We start from the raw sequence: 27,027 nt of genomic DNA on the forward strand, positions 1-27,027 counted from the left end.
GACAAAGTGGATGATATTGCTATTTGTTTTGTAATTAGGGTAGAAATGTGACCTTTAGACATACGGTGTAGGGGGCTACTGTGAGCATGCGGTAAGCCCAGCTGCTTTATAAACTGGCTGGGGAGTGTGATTCTGTGTGTGGATGTGTGTGTATGTGCACTGCAATGGAGTGGCATTCCATCGGGGTGCAGTCTGGCCTTCAGCCCTGTGCTGCCTGGGATTGGCTGCTGGCAACACTGTGCAAGAAAACAGCTTGGAAGACAGGTAGATGGATCTCACTCACTGGCTCATTAACCCAATGGAAACAAATAAAGTAACCAATTAGATTTTAGTTAATCTGACGCCAACCCCGCCCACTGCGAGTACTGAAGTCTCATTTTCTCATCACTGCATTGTTTCCCGTAACAAAACTGACCATCAGGATGTACGTCTTCCGTCAGATTCCCTGGTCGCTCCATCTGACCGCGCAGTAATTCAATAATCCCCAGTGAGCTATTGCAAAGCGCTGTAGCAGCTGCTGGTGATGCTGTAACAATTTTTCATTGGCTGCCTCCTTGTTTCCAAATGGTGACATCACTTCCTAGTTAACCGTGAACCTTTTCTCCAGAACTCCTCTGCCCGCCCGGAAACTAGCCGTTACCCCAACAGCCTCTTCAGTCACTCTCTGGAGATCCATGTGGGGCTGATATGAAGTCAATATCCAAGCATTTCTGTACTTGTTTTGCATTTCGGCTAAAGACAAAACCATCCATCATTATTCAAAGATGTCATCACAGAACTGTGAAACCTGATTTAATCTCCTGCTCAAGGGCTGTTGAGACGATATATTTAAACCATTTTAGCATTGTTTGCATTTTTGTTTTTCCTTATATACTTTATACTTTTTTCAGCTTATTTGGTTTTACTTGTTTGCTAATCGTTTGAAAGTAACCCTTAAGTCTGCTTCAGAAGACAGGTTGTATACACTGGTGTTTAAGGGCAAGTGCATAAGATAGGAAGTTGATTAAAATCAAGCATTCATATATACATGCTAAAGTTTTGGCTTCCGCGAGGGTCCCTGTTGCATTTCCCTTTCACCAAAGTACTTAACCTGAACAGCTCAGATGAAAGTCTCAGCTCTAAAATGGATTTTAAAAGCGTCGTAAACAACGCAAAAATATGTCTTGTCTGATGCCCTTAATAGGTCTGGTCTAATACGAATCTTAATACAATTTGCATGCGTAAATCAAAATTCTTATAATAAATTCTTATAATAAAAAAATCTGATGAAATTTTTGCAATACATTGTAATTAACTTACTCTCTGCTGGTTTGTATGGTGTTTAATGTCCAGACAATTCAGAAATAGTAATAATGTGTTATCCGCACATGTTTCCAGGTCCTCATTCTCGCTTGTCCTTTGATGCCGCAAGGCGTGCCAGTGACCTGTACATGTGATAGCGGCTGGGGGCGGGGGGGAGGCGGTGGTTTCCTAAAAGAGTTTGCAGGGAGCTCGTTTGCATCACTTGAGAGCCTGAGTATCCCTGGAGCGGTCGGCAGATACATTTCTGGCGGTGGGGATAAACCGTGTGCCTTAGACGTTGCTTTGTCTGCCGGACGGGGGGAGGCTGCGGTACTGAATCATGGGTGCTTCAGCCTCTGCGAGACGGAACGGCGAGGGTCCCGACGATGCGACAGCCGGGGATCAAAACGTGGAGGCGGTGGAGGTGCAGGAGGGGGAGGACGCCGATGCCAAGGTACGGTGCTGCGGGACAGGCTTTTTCTCGAAGTAATGCGCGTTTTGGAAGGAGAGGGGGGTCAAAATAGATGCCATTTAACATAAAAAGTCTGGGGCGCCTTACTGCTAATCAGATGAATTTAAGTGCATCCGATCTGCACTTAAAAGGCGCAAAAACATTTGCCTCTGCCCGCGTGATGCCTTAAAAACTGCGCCTCGGAATTGCTGTCAAAGCCCTTTCTGTGCTGCCAGCGGCGGTGCAGAAGCGACCATGGTGCCTTATGAGAGGCGGGTGCTGATTTTTTTTTGCATTCTTCATTTATTTATTTCATTTTATTTTTTTGCTGCGTAACGATAAGGAGTTGGGAGCACAACTCCGCTTCCGCAGTAATAAAAGGCGGATTTACGGAATTACAGCGGAGGTCAGAGAGGCAAACATAACCGTAAATGGAAAATAATGATCTTGATCATATGTGAAACGTTTATACAGCCTACCTATTTTCATTTACTCATTATTAATATTATTACTATTAATAACACCAATACTACTACTAAAAATAATATATTGGAATAAACATAGCGAAGAAAACAACGGATTTTTGTAACGCATCCTTGGCACTGTAACGTGTTGACAGATGTTTATCTGATCGTATTAGGCTACGGTATAGCCCGTGCATTATTTGTGTGCAGTGATATACTTTTTCGTATTTATAAATGGAACATAAAATAAACACACGAAAAGCAAGTTAAGTGTCGTCTTGATCTAAAAGTTTTTAAATGTGCTCTGTGTACCATGCAATACAGACGTGAACTGGGGGGGGGGTGAAAATCACATGGCAACACAAGGTATCCAGATCAACTCACCATAATTAATTAAGCGCTGCCTTGACATGTGGCCTGCGTGAATTAGGCAGTTAACTTGAAAAACACATTTCATGCAGCCTGTCAGTGTGTAAACATGAAAACAAACGAAAGCAGGTGGGCGGCGTATGTCATCGGAGCCGGATATCTGCAAACCGGCGATCAGGTAACGGGGATCCCGGTAGAGAAACGGCGCGGTAAACCTGCGGGACACGTTTGTTTTTGCCAAGGCGTCCTGAATAAGCCTTTTGTTGTGCTTGTGTAAAAGGACCGACTCCGGCTTCATCGGCTCAGCCTGCGCGTTTGAGATACTGAGCACTGCTTCAAAAACACGGACCTGTCTGACTACAAGCTTTTAGCTATAAACTTAATGATCTGCACCGTTAAAACTGGCAGTTATCCCAGCCTGTGCCTTCTATAACAGCTGCTGTAGTACGCATTTGCGGTTGGACATGTTATAAACAGCCATACAGCCCACTTACAAAATAAAAACAATTCTCATTTTAAGCACAGATGAACTGTTCGCTATAATTCCTTAAGTTAAATGGGCAAGAGGTACAGTAGAGGTCAGGCTATGTGTGTTCATAACCTGACAGTAGTTGTGTAAATCCAAGAAAAGACCCAGCTTCTGTGTGATCCGTGGTGTGAAATATTGAACTGAAACAGACAGCTGTAAGTTATGGCTCTAAATTGCTTCAGGTAAGTGTCAGTAAATAAATATCAAAAGATGATCCTGAAGGTCATATACGCCGTGGCAGAGTGTCTACAGGCCGTTTAAAGGTCTTTCCTTAGCAGGATGGAGTCTGAGTCGTCCCTAAGAGGAAGGTGTTCGTCGGAAATGATAGAAACGTGCATTTCAGTCGAGGGGTAGTAGAGTGTGGTAAGAAATGTCTAGGGTATTGGAGATGATCACTGAGCGCTAGAGGGCCACTTGAAATTTCAGCTTATCACTTAATGGTTATTTTAAGACGGGCTTGATTGCTTCTGAAGTGCATGCAACGGTGTTACTTAGTAAAGCTAATAGTTGGTTTCCACAAAATAATGTCGTAGTTCACTCATGGTTGTTTGAGCAACGGGGATAGTGCGGCATTATGGAAATTGCGTTTTTGTTTGTATTGTATGTACACTCGGATGTTTATAGGGTGAAGCTCATACTTGGGTTACGAAGGTGACGTCTCCCCAGTGTTGGTTGAAAGACTAATTGCCCAATAAGCCACATATCTGCCGGTTCAGTCCCCATTCAGGGTCGCAGGTGTAACAGCTACATAAGGAACTTTGGAAAGTCTGTGCCTGCAGGGGTGACGGCAGAGATGCGAACCCACAACTCGCTCAACTCTGTAGCTACTGTGTCATTTTGTGGGTTGTGAGTTTTTGTCGGGCTCACATTCCAGTGTGTTTGGTAACTGCTGGCTAGATTACGCCGTGTCACTGAGCACAAAACTGGAATTTCCGATATAACGTGATCAGGAGGGGGTGGGTGCCGTTGTTGCCTCACACCCCCAGGGTGTTACGGTTTGAAATCTCACCCCCGCTCTGTGTGCACGCCGTTTGCATGTTCTCCCTCTGTCATTAGGTGCCTCATGCCACTGAAATGCCCATAGTGTGTGTATATGTTTGCAGATGTTTGTATATGTGCCCAGACTTGTTTTGATCGCAGTGTTGACCAGAGCCTCTGGTGTAAAACACAATAAGGGTACATGCTTTAAGTTTACACAATTCCCAGAAAATTTTCACCGCCAGTCACAGCCTTGCTCTGGGTGAAGTGGTTTCCTCCCGCTGATTAGAGTGATGCCATTAGGCTAATTTGTGCCTCTGAATTGCTTGTGCTTGTGTGCGTGTGTGTTTCCTGTGACGGGCTGGCAGTCAGTCCAGTGTGTGACCCAACACTGTGCCCTGTGCAGCCTGGCATGGGCTGTCGCGCCCTCGTAACCCTAATCAGGATGAGCATTTGGAGCGTGGATGTATTCAGAAATGTTATCTTCAGTGACTAGAATATATTGCATTTGCATATTAGAATTAAAACTAAGGCCTTAACTTGGAAAAATAGCACCATTGATACCAGGTTGTGGCCAAGAATTCATTCCAGTCCATTACCGAAATAAACATTTTTCAAGCATTATTTTACAGTTTACAGAGAAAAGGAACAGTTTATTCTGGACAAAAAAGCTTCTTTGTTACTGTATTGCTAAACTTATAATTCTGAGCATTAGTAAACAGGAATGTCATTAAGAAAACATTGTTAAAATCTTATCTAGCTCTGATTTAAAGGAACCCAGGGTTTTAGCTTTCAGTACACTAGCAGGAAGACAATTACATACTCTAACTACACGCTGTATAAAGAAGTGCTTTCTCAAATTCATTTTAAAATGGCCGTGAGTTCTAGTATTTAAACTAATATTGAAATAGCCATTTGGCTGAACAGCATCCAGACCTGTTAGAATCTTATATACCTGGATCATGTCCCCCCTTAGTCTCCTTTGCTTGATTCTTGCTTTCCGAGTAACACCGATGTGTTTTTTAAGGGTGACCTTGTGGGTCTGTGGACAGTCTCATGCCTCTGGGGCTGTTGGCTTGATTGACTCCCCTTCCCTTCCAGGGAAGGGGAGTCAGTGAAGCTGGATATTCCAGCTTCCTTCAGCAGCAAAGGCATGTGTTTTAAGCGCGTTGATTTCTCTAAATTATCTGCAGCATTGTCCATCTGGATTGCTCTTCCAGAGGGAGCAAAAATGTGGACTGTCTGACAGGGAGCTTGGAGGGAGCAAAAATGTGGACTGTCTGGCAGGGAGCTCGGTGGGAGCATAAATGTAGACTGTCTGACAGGGAGCTCGGTGGGAGCAAAAATGTAGACTGTCTGGCAGGGAGCTCGGTGGGAGCAAAAATGTAGACTGTCTGACAGGTAGCTCAGTGGGAGCATAAATGTAGACTGTCTGGCAGGTAGCTCGGAGGCAGCAAAAATGTGGGCTGTCTGACAGGGAGCTCGGAGGGAGCAAAAATGTGGGCTGTCTGGCAGGGAGCTTGGAAGGAAAAAAACGTGGCCCAGCTGTGGGTCCCCGAGGAACGGATTGGGAAATGCTGCCCTATTATGAATCCAAATCTGTGCTTCCTCTTGTAGACTCCAAACTCACCATGACTCTACTCTGGACCACTGATCATAGAAAATGGTGTCTGTTATAGGGACTTTTTGCTTTTATTCTGTTTTATCTTTCATTGCAACTGCAGTGATTCACCATGGAATGTACTGCCTGACGCTGAATATTAAATATCTTTGCGTGCCAAAGTTGTGACTTTGGTGCGAATTGCTAGGTGGGTGTTTCTAATTAAGGTTCTAATTTTTTTACGGATGATGTGTTGGGACCGTGGAACAGCCTGGTCCAGTGCAGGTGTTTATCTTATACAGGGCCAGTAATCATTTAGATTAACGAAGTAGGAGTGTTAATCCATTTCTGCCATAATACAGTTATTACTTCTGCCAGGCCTTCTAATGGGCGAATGTCATAGTGATCGATCAGATGGGCGTGGCTTAAAGCAATGTTTCTCAAACCCGTCCACGGGGCCCCCAGACGGTCCACGTTTTTGTTCCCTCCCAATGCCCTTGGATTGCATGGGTCAGCAAGTCGTGTTAGACGTATGCAATGTGTACAGGAGGTCACATGATTTGTAGCTCACTTATGCTGGAAGTCACATGACTTGTGGTTCATTTATGCAGGATTCCCCGCAGCGAGAGTTCAGTTGATGGGTAGAGCACATAAACACAGGATATTCTTGAATCCTGCATCTGTGGTACGCTGAGGTGCTGATTGTAGTGTCGGGATTAAGGATTAGGGAGTGACCCATGCTGAAGACCATAACCCAAGCTCTTCATGCAGTTATCCTTTGGAGCACTGTCTCCCAGTCTAGTCCTCAGAGACCTGCACGTTAATAATGTGGACTGTCTGGCAGGGAGCTCGGTGGGAGCGAAAACGTGGTCTGACTGGGTCTCCGAGGAGCGGATTGAGAAACACTGCTTTGGAGACAGGCATGCTGTCAAGTTCTGGGAAATGGAAACTATTCCCAATTCTCCTGTCCTGTCCCTGTTTGGGTCTGACGCTGCCAGATGGTCAGAAGCTCAGCGATTCACATTCTGGTCCTGCTAATTTAGAGAAGTTAATAAGTAATATTATGTTACATATGATGAATTATGAAGTCATTGTTAGTATTTAACTGTGTTGCATTGTAAATGAGTTATGAAATGAACGTGAAATCACTCAGCATATCTGAATTTATAGGGTTTTTTTCCCCATTAGTGGTGTTAAAAACGCTGTTATTTCCAAGGCCCCAGAAGTGCTGTTTTATCAACACACTTAGGGTTGACCGCTGTAGCTGGGGGCCGTGCGGAAGTGAGGCCCACACCTTGGCAGTTCTGATCCTGGCTGAGGCAGTCCGGGCCCTGGGTCCCAGGCATGGACCCGGCAGCGAAAGCGTTAGCATGGCCGCTGAGCCGTGGAGCCCTTCGCTGGAGATGCAGCCGATAAACATCCTCTCCGGCGGGCTGAGGAATGCGAGAAATTCCCCTCTCGCTGTTGGAAAGTAGGTCAGTGGCATCGCAGTGCAGCACTCTTGGATGGTGCGATTTGGACGGCCCCACTTACCTGCCCCGTCTGCCTGGGGACCGCTTTGGCTCTTAGGGACACCGCAGGCGGTGGATAAAGTGTCCCCCCATTTCTCTCTTCGTTTGTGCCCCGAAGGACCTCAAGATTGGAAGGTGACTCCTGATTTGGCCAATGACGTTGAACTCCACTTTTGTCACTCGTAGAGTAGCACTGAACAGAAACAATACCCTTTATTGGATAGAGATGCATGATGGGGAAAAAATCTTTCTGAAGACACATCAGGGCTTGGTTCTGATTGATTAATCGGTCTTTTGCTTTCTTCTTAATGGCTGTGCAGTTGAGTGTGTGTTGACAGTGCGCACCATCTTCCCATCAGACACAACGGACTCTCTGGATGGGCAGAGTAATCTTATGTAAGGGAGTTGCGGGTTACGTAATAGGCCACGATCACCGTCGGCCCAGAGTGCTTTGAGGACCAGCCCGAACCTGTGGCAGGGGACGGGGGCCCACCGGGGGCTGGCCGCACGCAAACAGAGAGCCCATTGAGGGCGGGCATGTCGGGCAGCCCCCTGGGCAGAAGGGGGCGGCGTGAGCGGGGCGGGCTGGGACAGGAAGCCAGAGGCTGGGGGCCCCTCACCAGCCTTTGTGGGGGGGGTTGTGGGATGAAGGGGGGTGGCCTTTGGGGCCTAACAAGGGTGACAAAATGATGGATCAATGGGGACATTGTGTCCGGGACCAGAAATAAAGAGGGATGAAGAGACATGAGCATTTGTTTCTGAAAGTGAAATCTGTCCAGGTCACGCTGAATAGAGAGCAATGTAAAGGGCTGCAGGGGGTGGAGCCCCCACCCCCCCGGCCTGTCCTCAGGTAAGCTGATGGCACCCAGTCACCGCGCCTCAGGTTCAATAACAACCGCCCATGACGTCAAGCCAAAAAACAGAAAAACGATGATTTTCCTCAAGACTTGAGGAAAAAAAAACATTGTTGATATTTGTGGAAGACCAGATAACTTCCTGTTCCTGAATTAGCATGAAGCTTAATCACGCGAACTGATAACCGTGATGGCATACCTCACAAAGTATCGGGGATGAAATGAATGCCCTATGCTATGAGGAAGGAAGAGATCCTACTCTTGTGGAGTTGATCTACTGCCCAGATCTCATTGTCACCTTTGCAGTTATCAGCTTATTTGGGCAGCGTTTAATCAGCCTGCTATGACCATTCAGGTAGCCTGTGTCCCTTGCAGAGTTATCAGCTTATTCGGGCAGCGTTTAATCAGCCTGCTATGACCATTCAGGTAGCCTGTGTCCCTTGCAGAGTTATCGGCTTATTCGTTCAGCGTTTAATCAGCCTGCTATGACCATTCGGCTAGCCTTTGTCCCTTGCAGAGTAATCGGCTTATTCGGGCAGCGTTTAATCAGCCTGCTATAAAGACCATTCTGCTCACCTGTGTCCCTTGTGGGCCATCAGCCATTGCTGTGATGTTGCCCTCTCAGCCCCAGTAGGAAAGCAATGGGAAGAAGCTATAGCTTGTTTCCCCTCTCTTACGACCTGCTGACAGAACCCCCACCCTCCCCAAACCCCCACTTTGGCAGCAGAGGGGGGACCGGTTTATTTGAGGATGAGCTGACTCCTTCTGATTCCATTCCTTGTTGTCCAACCTAATGAGATCATCTTTTAGTCATGGGGGTAAGTGAACTGTACAGAATAAATGCGAAAAACAGCAATTAGAGCGCAATTAGGGGCGGTGGGGGTGGGGGATGTTCAGCGCCTGCCCTTCAGAAGCCAGAATACAGATGCGGATCCGGCTGGTTCTGCTCAGGATGGGCAGCCCCACCCGCTGCCGTCTATCATTAGATGTGAATGAATATTGCATGAAAGAGGACACATCGGGGATGAAAAAGGGGGCTGTTCACGAGCAGTGCTGAGTCTGTCTTGGTTTATTTCTGGCACTTGCCCGCCCCCCCCCCCATCCTTGCTCTCTACCCCATATTGTTGTCTTTTACACAAGCAGAGTGGATGGGTAAGTGCATTGAAAGGGGCACTGGTATAAATAAATCCTTAATACCAGTACGGACCCTTTAGGAAAGAAAGACACATTGTTCACGGCGATAGTTTGTGGCTGGGGTCCAGAGAAGAGGGCTTCTGCTCCGGACAAGCTAGAAGATTATGATTCTCCAGGGCCATATGGACTGCCTGGTATGTGTGTGTGCACTTCCATCATGAGTCTGAGTACGAGAGCTCGTGGTACCCAGGTCAGCCTCCTGCCTCGGTCCTCGACTGACAGAAGTACCACAGTCAGCCCTGGAGAGACGTCTCAAAGCCGACCAGTGAGCAAGAGGCAGGTTAGAATATCCTATTCAGACTCCATGGGTTGGGGACAAAGGCGTGGTTGATCAGGAACGTCCCCAGAACGTCCCCGTTCCTGTGTCCCTTCTCTGCAAGGCTGCCGTTTGATGTGGTTCTCCGTGCATCCAGGCTGTGGTTGCCTCTGACTGTGGCCTCAGTGAGAGCCTCGTCCAACTCCATACTCAGCAAAAGCAAACAAAGGGGGATTGGTTTTCATACTTGGAAAAGAGGAAGTGGGTTGTGAGAAGAGTGTGCTAAGCATTTTTTTTGGGGGGGGGGGTGTTGTTAACCATGCAAGTGTTCTGTTTTAGCAGCTAGCAACATCGAGACAAATCAACTTAGCTGTGTTTACTCTAATTGTTTACAAAGCGATCAGGGCAGTTTTATAAATGATGTTAGCTGTCTTGACACCCTTGATGCGCCTTCCCACTCTTGTTACTTCCAGCATGGAGCGTGTCTTCACAGGAGATCCGTCCATGGATTATTTAGTGCTTGAGGATATACCAGAGAGATACCAGAGAGATACCTGCATTCCCAGCTGAGGACGCTAAAAGCTCCTGGGCACATGGTTTGGCTGCAGCTTCGCGATCCTGGTTTATGTCGTGGATGGAATTTATTGCCGTGATGGCTTTAGTGCCCGCCTTGCAGGAAGCTCCACTTATTATTCCTGAGACATATTAACGGTTACCGATGTATTAATTGTCTTGAGTGGCTCTAGAAAGACGTTTATGGGTATTTATGAAAAAAGAAAAAGGTTTGGCTCTTCCTGACGCAAGAGGAATCTTGGGAGAGAGGCAGGTTCCGTCCCGCGGAGCCGGACCAGAGACATGTGGTTTTGTCGAGCCCCTCTTTGGCGGCGATCTCAAACCACCAGTGAGGATTGTGCACAAAGGAAACGGACGCTTCATGCACATCCTGAACCGCTTGTGAAAACAGAAGTGCCCTGAACTCTCTGATTTCTAGGCAACTATTTATTTAAGCAAGTCTTCTTCACACTTAAATTAAATATTTACTTACAAATTGAAAGTTAAATTGTGAAAATATATGTAAGCAATGTTCATAGAAAATGACACGCATATATAAACCAGAAAACCTGTGATATACATTCAGAGCATACCAATGCGTTATTTTGCTATAGAATGTCATAGTATTCATTACAAAATATGCATATTTTGCGTATGCAACAGCAATTGAGATAGCATGAATTCTAATATACTGTATACAGTCTTAGGCAGTCAAAGGAAATGCTTAAAGCGATTTATCTCAGTACTAAGTGCATATTTGCTCAGAACAAACACACAATTTAATATTGGAACATATGTAAGTTAAGAGTAACACAACAAAAACTAACAAGATTTTCTTCCTTTCTCTAAAAAGTCACTGATATCTAGTTGGATGGCGAGATGAACACCAGCTTCAGGTGCCAAACCTCTCCTCAGGGGCACCTCAGCCGTTCCAAGTATTTGTTACATTTCACATCCAGCTTAATCAATTAACGAAGTCAATTATTGTTAAAAAGTCAGTGAAGTATCGATTAGCCAAACGTGCGCTTGATTAGCTAAATGTGCTTCCGGTCGATTAAAAAAATACCTGGATGTATTTGACAGTCGCCATAAATACTGGAGGTTTTGAAATGGCTTAGCTGACACAGTTTGACAGACACAATGTCATAGTTATACACCAACATGAAGATCATTTATATGTAATTTTCTTGGACCGCCTAAGACTTTTGCACAGTACTTTATATGACCTGATTGTCTTTGTAAATAATTTATATGCCATTAGTGCAGTTTCAGAATTAATTCAGTACTGTTTTGATGTAGTAAAGTATAACTTCATTGGACTTTTCATCCAGGCAAAGTCCCACCCACATCCTGTACAGCAGAGCCATGCCCAAATCCCAGCATTTCTGGGTCTGGCTATGTGCCAGCGATGTTTTCTCATCCCCTGACACTGACCGGCGCCTCAGCCTGAGTATCCGTTTGGTGACGGGGTGCGAGTGCTCATGACCGAGAGAGTGAGAAAACGGAAAAGAACGCCATTCCCACAGCTTCAGGAAGTGGTCCTGGGAAAGCTTCGGATTCTTATCAGCCCTTTGAAGCTGCGATGTCAGTATCCGAGAGCCGGTACTGTGTCGGACCCACGTGCTCACAGAACGGGGCTCCGAAGTTCTGAGGCAGGGATCCGGTTCGCTTGGCCACGCCGCCCGTGTGACATGGTCGAAGGCATCTCCTGGGTTCACTTCCCAATGTGTGTGAGGCAGGTGCCTTTCGGAATGATTTCACCTTTTGGAAGAGGCGGAGCCACACCCCCCCACCCTGGTGTCAGGCTATGGGGTCAGCTTTTGATCTTGCTTTTAGCATCGTTTTATCCGTCCGAAGCGCGGGGAATTCTCCCTGACAGAGAGGCACCGCAGTCGTGTAACAGACTCTGGTGTCTGCAGCCCCTCAACCAGAACGGGCTTCTGTTCCCGAAACAAGGGGTCGCTTGTTCCCAGCTTCCTTTTGCAGGACCTTCAAAATGCACGGAGACGCATGGCGTGCAATGAGGCCGACTGGCGGCAGCAGTGGAGCTCCCTTCCTTTACCGATTCTGTCCATCCTCGTCTCCTGATCGAGCCACGCTTTCCGTCACACGTCTTTTAACTGAATGTTCCCGGGTGGGTCCGTGATGTCGGGTTCGAGATTGGCATGGTTTCACCTGTAGGGGCAGAGCGGCGGCGAGTGGTGTGATGTAGTGTGCTGGGGCGTGTTCCCGCCGCCCAGGCTGATAGTACCCGAGTGGTTCCTGAGTGCCTCTCACGCGGTGGGAGCTGGCTGGAGAGGGAGCCTGTGTTTTTGGTAAGGAACAGGGGGCTGTTTTTATTTTCATTTTTGGTCAGGAGCCCAGATCTTGACCCCCCCCCCCCGAGGAGGCCCCTGCTGTGGGCTGCGAGGGCCGTTTCCATCGTGCTGTGTTGCAGGGTAGTACTGGGACCAACTGCTGAAGTAAACTCAGGAGGTGACCGAGACCAAAGACCAGTTCGCTGGCCCATGAACGCCCCCTCCCCCCCCCCGCCAAGGTCGGGTATAGGCCCTCCCACCCCGAAAATGTTGCCTGACCCCCCCCCAGTCTTAAGAATCCTCAGGAAGCTGAGCTGTGTGAAGTTTAGAACCCATAGTCCTGCTGGGCCGAATTAAAATGTCCTGGTAAACTGAACAGAACTGGAACGGCCCTGGAAGCTGTTTAAAGTGTAACGTTTTTTATAAGAATAACATTCCCTGCAAAAAAGAAGAAAAGCTCCTTTGCATGTCAGGCACATGAACACTCAATTACGACGCTACAAATGACGACCTTCTGGTTCCTAGATGCTGTGATCTGCCATGAGCGATTTTTTTTGGGGGTGGGGGGGGGGTGGGTGAGAGATTAGTAACATAATTTGTTCAGGTCCTTGCTCTAATCAGTGTCATCAGATAAACCTTTTCTGTTTACTGTTTATTTGTGTTCTATAATCTATTTGTTTAAGCTTTTCTCCCCCTAGAGGTGGATACTTGCAGCAGCTCTTCAGGTTAGGAAGAGCGGTTTGAACCCACACCCTGCTGGTGATGGGTGTAGGTCTGCTTACCTGCTGTATCTGGCCGTGTACCTGTGCACCTGGCCTCGCAAAGGAGCTCTTAAACAGTACTTAAACCCCAACCCCCCCCCCCTTCCTAGCTCAGGTTGGAGTGTTTCATAGCCTTCCAGTAGGGCCCAGACTAGCTCAGCTAATGGTCTGCGCTAATGTGGGGAGAAGGGGCCTCCGCTGGGGATCCGGCACATTCCACAGATGGCTGATAAAACCCCTGAAGGTGTAAACCGATCTTTGGTGTGTCCGTTGAAAGCTGGGTCTAGGATGTGGCTTTTTCTGTGAGAACCTAATAAAACTGTATATATGGCCTGGATCTAAAGTGGCGAGCGGGGGATAAATGGCCATTGAACTGAACCATCTAGGAACCTCCTGGGGGGGGGGACTGGATGCTCTTACAAGTTAATTTTCTTTTCTTTTTTTGCTAGTATTTACAGAGGCATCCATAAGCGAAGGAGAATCGTAGCCTGAAAATGTGAATCAGCTAGTCTGCTTATCCTGTCTGCAGATTACATTACGATACATATTTGGCAGATGCTTTTGTCCAAAGTGGAATACAGGCGAAGCAAATATCACATTACAAACATTCATGCTGTCAAGAAGTCAACCAGCATAAGTGCGGCGAGGCTGAGCTTGCAGTGAACGTCCAGGTGCAAGTGTAAGCAGGACTGGAGCAGGAGATACACAGCAGTTTCTAACAAAGCAAGATTTGATTAGGCTGCCAAGGGCCAGGAGTGTAACGTAAGAGCATTTAAAGAACATAAGAGGCATCAGGAGATACAGGCGTCTAGATCTAGCAGACATACTGAACAGCTCTTTCGGATGGCAAAACACAATCCTTTTTTCAGCTTTTAAAGGTCCCTGTTGACGTCTCGGCTCAAAACGCGACACCAGGTCCTGCAGTTGTGCGGTTTGTTATTCCCAGTAATCCCGACTGATGGAGAGCGTCACATTGCGGTGGGAAAACGCCCCCGTGATTAATGGCACGTCTGCTGAGCGATGCACGTTTAGACACTCGCATGGTTCCTGGGGACCTGCCCTGGTGATGCTTTCTGGAATTCCACGGAGTGGGGGAGGGGGAGTGAGGGGGTGTGACTTTTGTAGGCCCTGATAATGACTCTTGTAAGGAGCCCAGTATGAAATCTTAATCCCCGTCGGCGATCTTTTGGATCACCTTCATCCTCCACGCTCATGAATCATAGCTCCTTGGAAACGGCCAAGTTTGTATGAAAGACGCCTCTCCGTAGCTCAGCCTTCCAGGTGGGCTTCTGAGCTCCTAGTATCCCATTTAGGCGTCCCTCACGCGGCGGGCGATTGCGTACCTAAAATGAGGTTCTCTGGACAATTAAAGACAACAGCTCACTGAAACAGAGGGTGACCACGGACAGCAGGAACTTGTTGAGACAACTGGCCTCATCCCACCAGGATTGAGTTCAGTGGTGCTGAAGGGTGTTATTCCAAATGTGTTTGCTTCTGCGGCCTGTTGCTGCACTCAATTTAAAGGCTGTGTCGTTCCAGGCAAGATCGGAAAGAAAGCACAGCAGAGCCCAAATAAGTACGAAGGATGCTTCTCTCGCAGACGGTGAGGTGCCCTATATAGCGCTCGAGACTGAAAATGGACACCGGTACTCACTCCTTTTTCTTATTTGCTGTAGAGGTGAGGTCAGAGGTCACGGGATCTCGCCCTGGTGCATCAGAAGCGGCGTTTTCACAGACTCCAGTCCTGCGGATGACAGTGGCCAAGCCACGCATTTTAATGGGCATAGTAAAGAAACTCTAAAGATGTTTTGACTTTAATGTGGTGTCAGCTGGGCCCAGAATGACATTTTAAATGCATCACTTTTTAAATGCCTTGTGAACGTGTGAACAGGATTCATGGCACTGGGTAAGGAGGAGGTGGATTCCATCATTTCATCAGCCATCCGGGACCTGTGAAGGAATTATGGGGATCCATCTGTACCACTTTGGGGGGGCTCTGGTATTGACAGTACTGCTGTGGGCTGAATCAGACCCCGTTTCAGGTTTGCAGCTGGTGGCTGGTGGCCAGTTATGGGATGGCAGAGCCAATGAATAGAACTGATTTGGCTAATAGGGATCAAGTGTGATTTATTGGTGATCGATACGGTGGAGAACTGAAGGAGGAAAGCCCACAGTGAGCAGGGCTGTTGGCCGGCAGCTTGGCTTGATGCAAACCAGAAGGAGGTGGGTTCAAACCCGGTCTGTGAGTGAATCTCCAGCACCGCATTTAAGTTGTATCACCGTTGATTGCGATTGACAACCGGCAGACAGATAGAGTTGCCGAAGGGACCTTCCCGCCACGGTTTACCCTCATTCACGCTGACAGAATTTAAAAGTACATAAAATACACTCTTGCTCTGAAACGTGTCTGATTGAATTTGCTGCTGGTTCTCACTAACCATGGCCGATAATAAAATCATGACCAGGATGAGCAAATTTAGAATTGATTGACCTTTTACCTCTATACTGTAGATCGAGCAGTGGAGAATCAGGTGCCTCACAGTGTGGACAGCAGGGGTACGAATGACAGCAGAACAGATGCCTCCCCCTCCCCCGGTGACACCCTGGTGCAGTGGGCCCTGAAATAACAAACAAATACTCACATGATGCATGTCACATTCTTGGGGGGGAGGGGGTGGGTGTTAAGTGATCTTGATGGTGCCTGTTTGGCTCCATTATTTGTGGAGTCAAGTCTAATCCAGCATTACTCACCCCTCTCTGGCTTCTTATGGGGACAGAAGCATTAATATTAAGGATCCAGTCTAAAAAGCTTTTACAGGAGGTCTGTCGTCCCATCTGGCAGTAAGTGCGTGTAACTTGGGCCCATTAGCTGCCTGAAGCCGGCCTCAGTCTCCAGGTGGCTGAGACCAAGACTCACCCTGTGAGCCTATTTTTCTGGCTGTGAGGCATCTTCTCTTGTTTTGTTCTACACCAGAGCTTCTGGTCGACACTGCGTCCAAAATGATTCTGGGGACACTGTCCAAAGATCAGAAACTCGCTGGACAATAGAGTCACTCCATGTTTAAAAGTGAAACAGATTCAGCTACGTTGAGCTTCAAGTTAGGCAGATGGTCATCTGCTGGCTTCGTTTAACCTGCGATAATTAATTCTCTGTCCACATTTAGTGTGGGTTGGCGCCCCATTCTGGGTCGTTCCCTGCCTTGTGCCCATAGTCTCCGAGATAGAATCCGGACCCCCTGTGACCCTGAATAGGAGAAGTAGTTTCAGAAAATGGATGGATGGATGGATGGATGTTGAGTGCTGGATATGGCATGACAGCTGGTATAAATGTATTCATATAATGTCCTGTATAAGATCCATCTTCCAAATGAATATCCTCAGCAGGGTCACTGGATCCCAGGCTGCACAAAGCTGGGTCACACCCTGGAAGGTCATGGTGTAACAATGCATTAATGTTAACACTAGAGGGCGCAATAGGCATAATCTCAGTTTTGCTTTGAGATTTTATTTTTGCATTTTGCACTGCAGTGTTGTTGCGAGAAAAAAGAAATCGTAAACAGCTGTTTTTATTTGTTGTATGTGCCTAAAGGGAATAAAGAAGAACTTTGAGATTTTAGTTTTTCTGTCTTATTTTGTTGAATATATTGTTAGTGTATCGAACTGTGAGCTGTGAATCGTCTATCGAACCGTATCACCGGTAGACTGTATCATTATAGCCCCCCTGGACGGGATGGCATAGGCAGGCACACACACTGTCACACGCTACGGGCTTTAGACTGCAGGAGGAAAACAGCATGTTGCCGATAAAAAACAAACAAAACAAAACAGCCATAATTGAGATGGGATTTGGTGGAAGGCTGCTGTTGCCCTGCACCTTCTGGGCCGTGCTGGAGAGGGTCGTCCACAAATCACTGCAAGCTTGGGTCCTAATAAACACATTAAAAACACCAAGTTGAGGATATGAGACTGGTTTAATGCGGCAAGTTACATTTCAATTTACTGTCTTATACTACAATGTCAACTGTCAAGTGACAGGAGGGGTGTGTATGTGATCATGAAGCCAGATTAACCATTCACATGTCATAGATTGACAACTAGTACAGTTATGCACTTTTTACCCGCCCAAAGCTATCATTAGTTACAAAATAGAAACCGTCAAACTGACTTTGTTATTCGCGGGCCTGTGATCAGAAGGGTGTTGGTTTGAGTCCCGTGCTCAGCAGAATAGCCACATCTTCGCTGAGCCCTTGAGTAAGGCCCTGAATCCCCCCCAAGACATGCTTCTGGGGTACTGGATGGACAGAAGACCCCAAGCTTTGCTCTGACCTTCGGGGGGGAGGGGGCTTTACATTTCATTTTAATTTATTTTTTAATTCCTGTTGCATTACCTGTACTGCAGTTCTGCACGGCATTCTTAATGCTAGCTGCTTTACAGACGCACCCTCCCGTTCCCTATGAACCTAAATGAATCTGTCCTGTAAACAGAGAGCATGCATTTCACACTGGGTCTGCTGATGTTACCCTCCAACCATTTGGTGGAGAGACTCTGCTCCCCTCTGCCATTATCTAATCAGCGGACGGCTCCTCTTCACATTCCACTGTAGCTGTGATGGTATGAAGTAGCATAGCTGAGCCCCCCCACCCCCCCCCCCCCCAAAACACACACACAAACCAACACCACCTTGCCAATGGAGCCACAATTCAGGTTGAGTGTTTATACAGCGTGAATGGTCTGGAAAGCTCAGTATGTGCCTCCACACACACACACACACGCGCACACACAGACTTGTACTCATATCTTTGTGGGGACTCTCCATTCATTTCAAAGGACAAAACCCAAATCCCAAAAATGACAACCTTAATGCCTACCCAGCTCTAACCATAGCCACAAGTAACCAAACAAAATACAACTCTTTTGGCATTTTTATTTGTTTCATTGCAGTTAAAGATTTTTATAAAAATGGTCCCCACAAAGTCAAAATAATAGGTATTTTATCACACTGTGAGGACTTTTGGTCCCTAAAATGTAATGTATACCTGGACAACACACACACACTTTTTTGGACAGTCTATGAATAGGAAATGGTTCATCTGACATCCCGCCAATTAAGAAGCCCCCCCCCCCGAACTCTCCACATACTTCAGAAAGTCCACGTGAGTTAGAGTCTGTCTGGATGTTTGCTACGACATCACATCAGCAGCATAGAAAAAAAATTGGATAAATACAGACTCGGGATCCATTAACTATAAGTAATTTTTGAAAAATGTATATAAGTCATTGTGAGTGTGTGTGTGTTTTTTTTGCATTCCATGGGAGGAGTAGTCGCCGCTGTGAACGCAGTGATTGCACTCTTGGCCTCACAGGGGAATGTTGTCTGCATTATTTTAGGGGACCTGCAAGGACGGCACAGAGGGACGGGTGCAGAACCGGGACTCGGGGCGTTGGCTGAGTCGCGAGGGGCACAGAGTGTGGAATGCTGGGAATGGCTGCCATGTCATGGGTGGGGCTAGGCTTTCTCTGCAGACTTCTGAGCTTATTAAGACCTCTGAGGGAAAAAGAATTCCATAATAGCACTCTAGGGATATAACGGACGCTTGTCATTTCATGTGGGGCTAGTGGCACAGGCCCCAGAGAGTGTCCAGGAGATAAAAACAGAATTGTGTGCCACATCCATTTATGTTCAGATGCCTTGGGTGTCTTTATCTTAGAACAAAAAGTAGTTCAGAATATTTCTGGGTTAAAACGACCTGCAGGGATTATGGAGCTGAGTCTTGTGTCTCAAACACCCCCCCCATCTTCTCCTCCTGCCCCCACCCCCCCTTCCCTGAACGCCTTCCAATCTGCGATCGATCCAGTGAGCATCTCATCTTCATTCCCGAAGGAGAAACAAGTCTCACCAAAACACAAGGTGCTGAGTCAGAGCCGCTGTGAACAGCAGGACTCCCTTGTGTGTCACTGTCCTTGTGCATTTTCCCCAGTTTGTGTAGATCTATATATTTTGCTGCTTTTCTGTGTGTTTCTCTGCGTATCTGTATTTCCTTGCTATTCTACACATTTCTGTGTGTCTGGATTTCTGTGTGCTTCTGGGTTATTTTCTGTTTCCTGGGTCATTCTGGGCCGTTCTATGCATTTCTGTGTGTTTCTGAACTATTAACTATTCGATGCATTTCTGTGTTTGAGCATTTGAGTTTCAGTGCATTTCCGAGTGCCTGAGGTCATAAAGGGGGTGGTTTAATGCAGCCAGCTTCTCCCTGGGGGTGGGGGGGGGATCAGTCTCTAAGCGACCCCCACTCCCCTCCCCCTGTAAGAGTGCCTGTTCTAGCCACACTGGGCTGCATACCAGCTCCACAGGGAGACCCCAGGAAAAAGCACTTCTCTCTCCCCAAGCCTGTAAATTGTAGTTCTGCCTCGACCGTCTTGACCCTTTGGGACGAGCAGCTCTCATTTCAGGCAGCTTTTAAGGCCCGTGTCACGGGAATCACGCGGGTCACGTTCAGCGGGTGGTCAGAATCCATTTCTTCTTGTGACTGAGCTCCTGGGCTCACCGCAAAGGCTTGGAGAATTTCCATCAGCGTTGGTTTTACATCTTAGCTGGGTCAGATCTGTTCACCGTGTGTCGTCCGCATTCGTGGCTAATGCCAGGCTTGTTTTTACTTAAAGTAAAACTTTTTTGTTTTTACTCTCCGGTCAAGCGAGGGTCTTGAGGGAGCCATAGCGTTCAGACTGTTACCAGAAAAACACCCCGTGTCTGGTTGAATGTTAAATCAAGTGCCAAGCAAGCAATCATCTCTTTATCTTCCATAAGTAGAGACCAGAATAAACGATACAGTGTTTACCAAACACAAGGTAAACAGCCACCATTGCCATGGATACTGTTGTCCCTAAGATGTCACATCTTGCCCTTGCAGCTCGTGCAGAAGAACGGTCAGATCTCCAGCCTGAGTGGTAAAACAGAAGATGGCACGGGGGACTTCAACGGCCAAGCTGGGGAGAAGGGCCCAGAGGAAGGTGGGGGCAGCGGGGGAGTCTGAGGAATGCTGGGGAGGGTGGGGTTCTGGGGCCTCTAGACAGTAAACGCGGTGGGGGGGTGGGGGAACCATTAAACTGAGCAGTGGACATATTTAACCGTGTGGGAGTTGGAGGGGGTGCCAAGCTGTCATGACCTCCTGCAGGGGGTGACTCTCCTCCCTCCAGGGGGCTTCTAACATGCCTTCATAGCTCATCATGTGATCCCAACACGCCCCTCTTTGCCTTACTGTGCAGCCTCTCCTTCCGGCACATTCTGCTTTCTAATGCTCATAATTGCATAATTGTATGCGACAGTTAATTAAACTGTTTGGTGTAACAATGCAGTTCCATAAACTGTTTGGTGTAACAATGCAGTGGCATAAACTGTTTGATGTAACAATGCAGTGGCATAAACTGTTCGGGATATTATAGTGGAGGGGGCCTGGCTTTGATGTTCTGTGAATGTGTTGCTGCTTTGATGTACATGCATTTTGTACTACAGGGCATATTTCATGAAGACCCACTTTTCATCGTATGTCATTTGAAAGCATGTAGGAGGCAGGTTGTAATAACTGAGTCTCAGGCGTATCGGAGAGCTGAGCTGGCATCATGGGTAGGTGAGGTGTTTGCTTAGTGGTATAGGACTGTGCCTGTGACCAGGTGGTTGCCGGTTCAAATCCCATGGCTGGAAGCCTGGATTCGTCATTGGATCCTTGAACGGGATCTTTAACTCTGTTTGTTCCAGGGACCGTCTGCCCCTGCTTTCTCAGCTGTGCGTCACTTTGAATAAAAGAGTTTGCTATATAAATAAATGTAAATGTATATGTGATGGTGGGGGCTGCAGCTGTGTGTGAAGGCTGGCTCATCGTTTCTGCTGATCACCCCCCTCCAGCGCTCCCCCCTTCTGGCCTAACTCGTCACACACATACCTTTTTTTAGTAGTCTGGCTGTAAGTACGGATTTTACATATTCATGGAGAGCGAAAAGGCACAAAGTAATGGAGCCATCCATCCCGCTCAGGGTCATAGGGGCCTGCAGCTGAACAGGTGGAGCTCTATGATTAAAATAAAGCCAGTGTGCGTTGCTGTAAGCCAGCAGGTTCACATGCATCCAGAGGAAGAACAGAAGGTGCAGACGGAGAAGGGATAAGTGAAGCCGTACCTGCAGTTTCAGGCTGTACTCTTCTCAAATGAAGCAGCTGTAACCAACATGAGAGCATCCATCCATCCAATATTCATTCCTCCATTTAACCATCCATCCATCATTCCTCTGTCCATCATCCATCCATCCATCCATTCTTCCTTCCATTATCCATCCATCCATCCATCCATTCCTCTGTCCTTCAGTCCATACATCCATTCCTCTATCCTTCCATCCATACATCCATCTATCCATGCATCTTCCAAAACTGCTTCTCCGGTGCAGGTTTGGGGTTAGCCTGGAGCCTATCACAGGAAGCACAGGGCACACAGTAAGTGGATGCCCAGCAGAGGACCTCCGGTCATCGTGGAACACACACTCACGCACACAATCACAGACATTTAGGGCAAATTAGACACACTAATCCCCTGCAAACCTGCACCAGGAAGTCCAGGCCAGCTGAGAGATCACCTGAAATGAATCCACGCTTAAGCCGGTCAAGGTAAACACAGCTTACCTAATCTCTGTGCAGCTGGTGGCTAGCAATACAGGCTTACATAATCTTGCACACGTGTGCTTAATTTACGTTGACGTCAAGCAGAAAAGCTCTCTCAGAGTACCAGTTGCTAAGACTCACAGAGACAACCCTCGAACAAACAAAAAATTGTTTTAGGGACGTATGAAGAGCTAACAATGAAGTGCGACGATGTTTACATTTTATAAGGCAGTATTTTCCTTTCTATGGAGACACAAATCCTTTTGCGGTTTCCTGCAGCTGTCAGTATGACACGCCATGCAAGCCAACAGCACAGGTTCACCAGGGTGCCGGAGAGAGCCTGAGGTCCAAGCAGGCCCGCAAAGCCTTTTCACTGTGAGTTCTGCATCAAAACTAAGAACTTGGACCAAGAATGCTTACAAGTATAGGTGGTGATAAGATTGAAATATGAGACACTGGCAACAGAGCCTAAAAAGTAAAGATGGGATATCAGAGGCAAACTCCGTACTGTTCAAAATAAACTCATTCTCAGTGATGAAGTACTACTTCACCGTAACCATGGCTACCAGCTGTTGCATGGTTACGTCAGTCTGTCAGTCAGCCATCGGATTCCTTCATCCATCTGTTCAACCGCTTACGTTATGAGTCAGGGTCACGACCCATTGATTTTCTTTTTATGGTCATTTTGCACAATATTGCAAAAATTTTAAAGAACAGTCAGAGAAGATAAATACAACTTGTCTCATAAATATAATATATTCTCTTGGGTAACCCTTAACAGTAACAAAACGACAATACAATCACTTATTAACCAAGCACACAATACTAAACTGAAATTTCTATATAATACACTATTCAGCCATTTTCCATGACTCATGATCTAATGCAGGGTGAATTTGTAGCCAGTAACACTGGACACACTGTACTGAATGCTACTTATGTTACTTATAGAATATTCGACTGTAAAGGAAACCCGCCGGATGTTTACGTTGCAGCGTGTCGTGTAGCTGATGCTCATATCTAAAGCAGCCCACAGATATCATGTGACTGGGTATTTTTTTACCGTAGTCAGTCATTCCAGCACTGAAGGTCAGGGCCCCCCCTGGGATGTAAATTGGCGGCATTTTGAGTCCGTGTCCTTCACCGTTCTGCCACCTGCTGCTCGTGAATGGAGCTCCTGGCACGGAAAACATCGCTCAACCGAGCCAAACCACGCTGACTTCATAATATTTAAAAATATCTAAATATTGAAATATTTCTCAAAATATTTTTAAAATCCATTCTTTCATAACTGCTTAGCCAGTGCAGAGTTACAGTGAATCTGGAACACAGGGTCCAAGTGTGTATGTACACACACATGCAGACACACACGCAGACACAGACGCACATGCACACACACACGCAGACACAGATGCACATGCACACACACATGCACACACACGCAGACACAGACGCACATGCACACACATATGCAGACACAGATGCACATGCACACACACATGCACACACATGCAGACACAGACGCACATGCACGCACACATGCAGACACAGACGCACATGCACGCACACATGCACACACACGCAGACACAGACGCACATGCAGACACACGCAGACGCTCATGCACACACACGCAGACACACATGCACACGCAAACACACACACACACGTTTTACAGACACTGATTCCTTTGAATCTGCAGGAAGATACCCATGTGTCCCTGAGATGAGACCCAATCACACAGCCCTGCAGGCATGAGGTCAGGGTGATGCTCTATGAACCACCATGATGCCTCTGAAAAAAGCCGCGCGTGCAGGCAGATGTAGCAATACAGCTGGAGAGGAAGCTCAGTCTGTACGGCAGCCCTGAGAAACCAGTGAAACCAGTGAAACGCTGAGTGAACCATCCGGGGCGCCATCGGAGGCCTGCTAACAGCCGTCTACAAGATAGTGGGAGAAATGGGAAAAATAAACCGTGGATTTCTTTACCAGTTTAGCAGCAGGAGGAAAAGCTCTGTCGCCGCATTCTTCACTTACCTCCCCCCCCCCCCCCCTCCCATTCCCATTACCATATCCTCTCAGGTCCTCCTTGTCCCGGGATCAGTTTAACTGGTTTCTGCCCAGCAGGGTGCGGCTTGTTGCTGCTGGTGAACGTGGGCAAGCTGCCAGCCTGCAATGCAGATGGTGTCACTAGCGCTCTGTCTGCATTTAAGACGTTGCCTGGCTGTTTTATTTTTCTTTACCATATAGAGCATTTACAGCTGACCTGCATGTATGTGGACACTAAACATCATGCTAATCCTTATTCTCACGGCCCTAAACTTGCTGAAAAACAATAGGAAAGCAAACCAGTGAAACGCTGAGTGATGCTCCCTCTTTAAAATTTGATCGTCCTGTTATTTTGAAGCCTGCTGCCAACAGCTGTTTTTATATCAGAGTCTAAGTTTCGAAGAGTTTGAAATTCAAATGACAACAGAACCATTGGTCTGGTCTTGATTTTTGGTAATGTTTGGTAATGTATACAAGAGCTACAGGACATAGAAACTACTGAATTTTTATAGGTGACTGACTGTGTTGCTGGACCATCGCTGATGCATAATTGGTGGGTAAACTTATCCTGTCATCACTGCCGGATGCCGATTTGTTGATGACATAATTATTGGCCAGACTTTTTGCCCATGATTGGTGGAAACTTATTGTTCAATGATGGTTATGCTGTCATTGGTGGATAGTGTTACTGTTTAGTCATCGCGTGAGAATGGGATCATCACTGATGATCAGGCCAGTGGGTGAACAATTGTTTAACTGCTCATGCCCTTTGACCTCAGGAAGCTTCTGCTCCTCTGAATGCTGTGCCAGAGTTTGCCAGAGGGCCCAACGCATGTCCGTCCGCTATGGTTCACATCGAAGATCTACAAAGAACTTTTCCTCTTCTTTTAAATTTCCTTTCCTGTAACCCCTGCTGGCCTGATATGTGGAGGCCTGGGGGAGTAGAGGACTGACCACCCCCCCCCCCCCCTAAAATATTTACCAGGCTTTGACCTCCTGGGCCAACAGGAAACAGGATTATTTAGTTGGTCATTTCAGGCAGACGGGACACCCTGCTGCGAGGCTTTGTAAACTGGAGGGGAGCGTAGCGTAAGATAGGAGTAGAATAGTCATCTGGCTTCATTTTGAAACCTAAACATACAAACCCTATTGCCGTGTTCAGATGCATTCTTCTGTATAGGTGATTATATGAAGCCAGGACATAGGAATGTCTGGTGTCTTCAGGAAAACATGAGACGCAAGCCAGGGTGTGTGATTTACTATGATCATTTAAACAAACGTTAAGTCTCCGCTGTCAGAAAGTAAGAGAAAGTGATCAGTCATACTCAGGGACGACACACAACGATAATCCAGGGTAGAGTGATTCTTTGAAGCCAAATCAAAGAAAACAGCTTGAGGGGTCCAAGGAGGTTCACCGAAGGCAGTGGCAAGACACGTCGAACACGTCCCGTCGGAACAAAGCCGGCGGTAGGGTGGGGGGGGGGGGGGTGGCCCTGCCATTGTGTGTGTAGCAGGTAGGGATATCGCATACTCGCCGTACCTGCGTGACGGAGGTGTTCCAGGAGGCGTAAATGGAGGAAGAAGAGTCTGCTGTGGGGATGTGGAGGTCGCGGGCATCACGGGACAGGAGAGCACGTCTCGCGTGCGATTTAACGCGAAGAGGAGATGATCATAAATAAATGTCACGCTGGCGGAGTCGGCTGTTCATATGTCCTTAAGATCTGCTCCTTATCACTGGGAAGGTTGGGGGGGCGGATGACTGGGGGAATATGGGCGGGGGGGGAGTGAGTCTGTAGATACGTCTCTGCGCTCTGTGAATTTAGGGCGGCTTTTGTTCTAACCCAGTAGGTGGTCTAGCGGCCTGACTCCCCACTGCTGTCGACAGATAAATAAAACACAAAGGGTTTTTTATGGGGGGGGGGGGGGCGTAACTGATAAAACAACACCTGAGGGGGAACTTCAGTCCAACCAGGGAAGGGGGGCCTTTGGGGGGCCCAGCTGTCAAAGCCAGTTTCGTATTTTCAGACTTAAAACTTATATGACAATGTGAAAATATTGGATATTATGTAGGGAAATGATGCCCCCCACCTGTACTTCAACCATCAGAGGTGGAAGTACGGGACTGATTGGGTGGGGGGGGGCATTACAGCTGACATGGGCCAGAAAGGTTGAAACTGCACACAGTGCATTTCACATAGTGGATGGATTGATAAACAGTGACTCCTACACACATATAAGTTTTATGTTACTTTTGCCATGAATGACCAAGAATAATTCACATTTGGGGGAGGGGATTGAGCTTGCTGTATGACATCATGCCTGATCTAATTTACTGGAGAGGATCCAGCTTCTCCTCCCGTCTGGAAAGGGAGTGTAGGGTGAGGGGGGGGGGTTTGCTTGGATTGAGAGTACCCCACCCTCTATCCCGCGCCGGCTGGCTCTGGGGAGAGAGGCGCAGCCTCGCCAGAAGGTTTCATCACTGCTCTTTGGACAGGGATGGCGCTTTTCCGCTGAGCAGTCATCCAAGCAGCTGCTTGCTGGAGCTCCGCCTGCCGTCATCAATCCGGGCCGAACTTCCTGTTATTATTTATTCAGATTGTCCAGGCTCAGATCAGAGGCGGGGGACCCGGCCGCAAAAGAGCACAGCGCTGGTCTGTTTGAAGGCAGAACAGCTGTTCGTGCCGGACAAGGAACGCCCAGCTCCATCCCTCAAACAAGCTGACGAGCGGTAATCAAGGATTCCGGAAGGATCTCCTGAACATTCCACAGGGCAGGTTTCCACTCAGAAATATTTTACTAGAAGTTTACTTTCCACGGGTTTGACTTCAACACAATGCTAATGAGCTTATTCCTGAAAACTTCCGGAACTTGAAGAGAATTTAAATTTTCTCAGTGGATAATGGGATTAAGCAGAAAATTTCAACACACTTCTTCAGGAAAAGTTGCCCAAGGATCACAATGGGTTTTTTTTTACCCGTTCGTTTAGAGGCATCAACATTTTTGCGGTCTCACACATTACCTATTTATACAGCCCAGTGTTTACTGAAACTCTTTGGCTTAATTACCCTTAAATACCCTCACTTAAGCTTCTCCCAGGACAATTGCCCTACATCTCCATTTTATTCATACCCCCTCCCTCCACCCTGTCTCCCATCCCCCACGACCTGCCCAGAGAGATGCAAGCCATCTCGCACTTCCCCTGACAAAGTGACCGCCCTTGTTTCACATGCATGTCCGTC

General features: G+C 47.3%; 1 protein-coding gene across 1 annotated transcript in view; it reads left to right on the plus strand.

Annotated features, from left to right (window-relative positions):
* Positions 1-1,479: 1,479 nt before the first annotated feature.
* Positions 1,480-27,027, plus strand: part of akap12b (A kinase (PRKA) anchor protein 12b) — a 40,438-nt gene continuing 14,890 nt past the window's right edge. Inside the window, exons 1-2 of the mRNA XM_023836522.2 lie at positions 1,480-1,735; positions 20,007-20,106. Of these exons, the coding sequence (XP_023692290.2) occupies positions 1,622-1,735; positions 20,007-20,106 (214 nt within the window). The 5' untranslated portion in view covers positions 1,480-1,621. The remainder of the gene's footprint in view (positions 1,736-20,006; positions 20,107-27,027) is intronic.

Source organism: Paramormyrops kingsleyae, chromosome 19, assembly GCF_048594095.1.
Source record: "Paramormyrops kingsleyae isolate MSU_618 chromosome 19, PKINGS_0.4, whole genome shotgun sequence".
Lineage (NCBI taxonomy): Eukaryota > Metazoa > Chordata > Actinopteri > Osteoglossiformes > Mormyridae > Paramormyrops > Paramormyrops kingsleyae.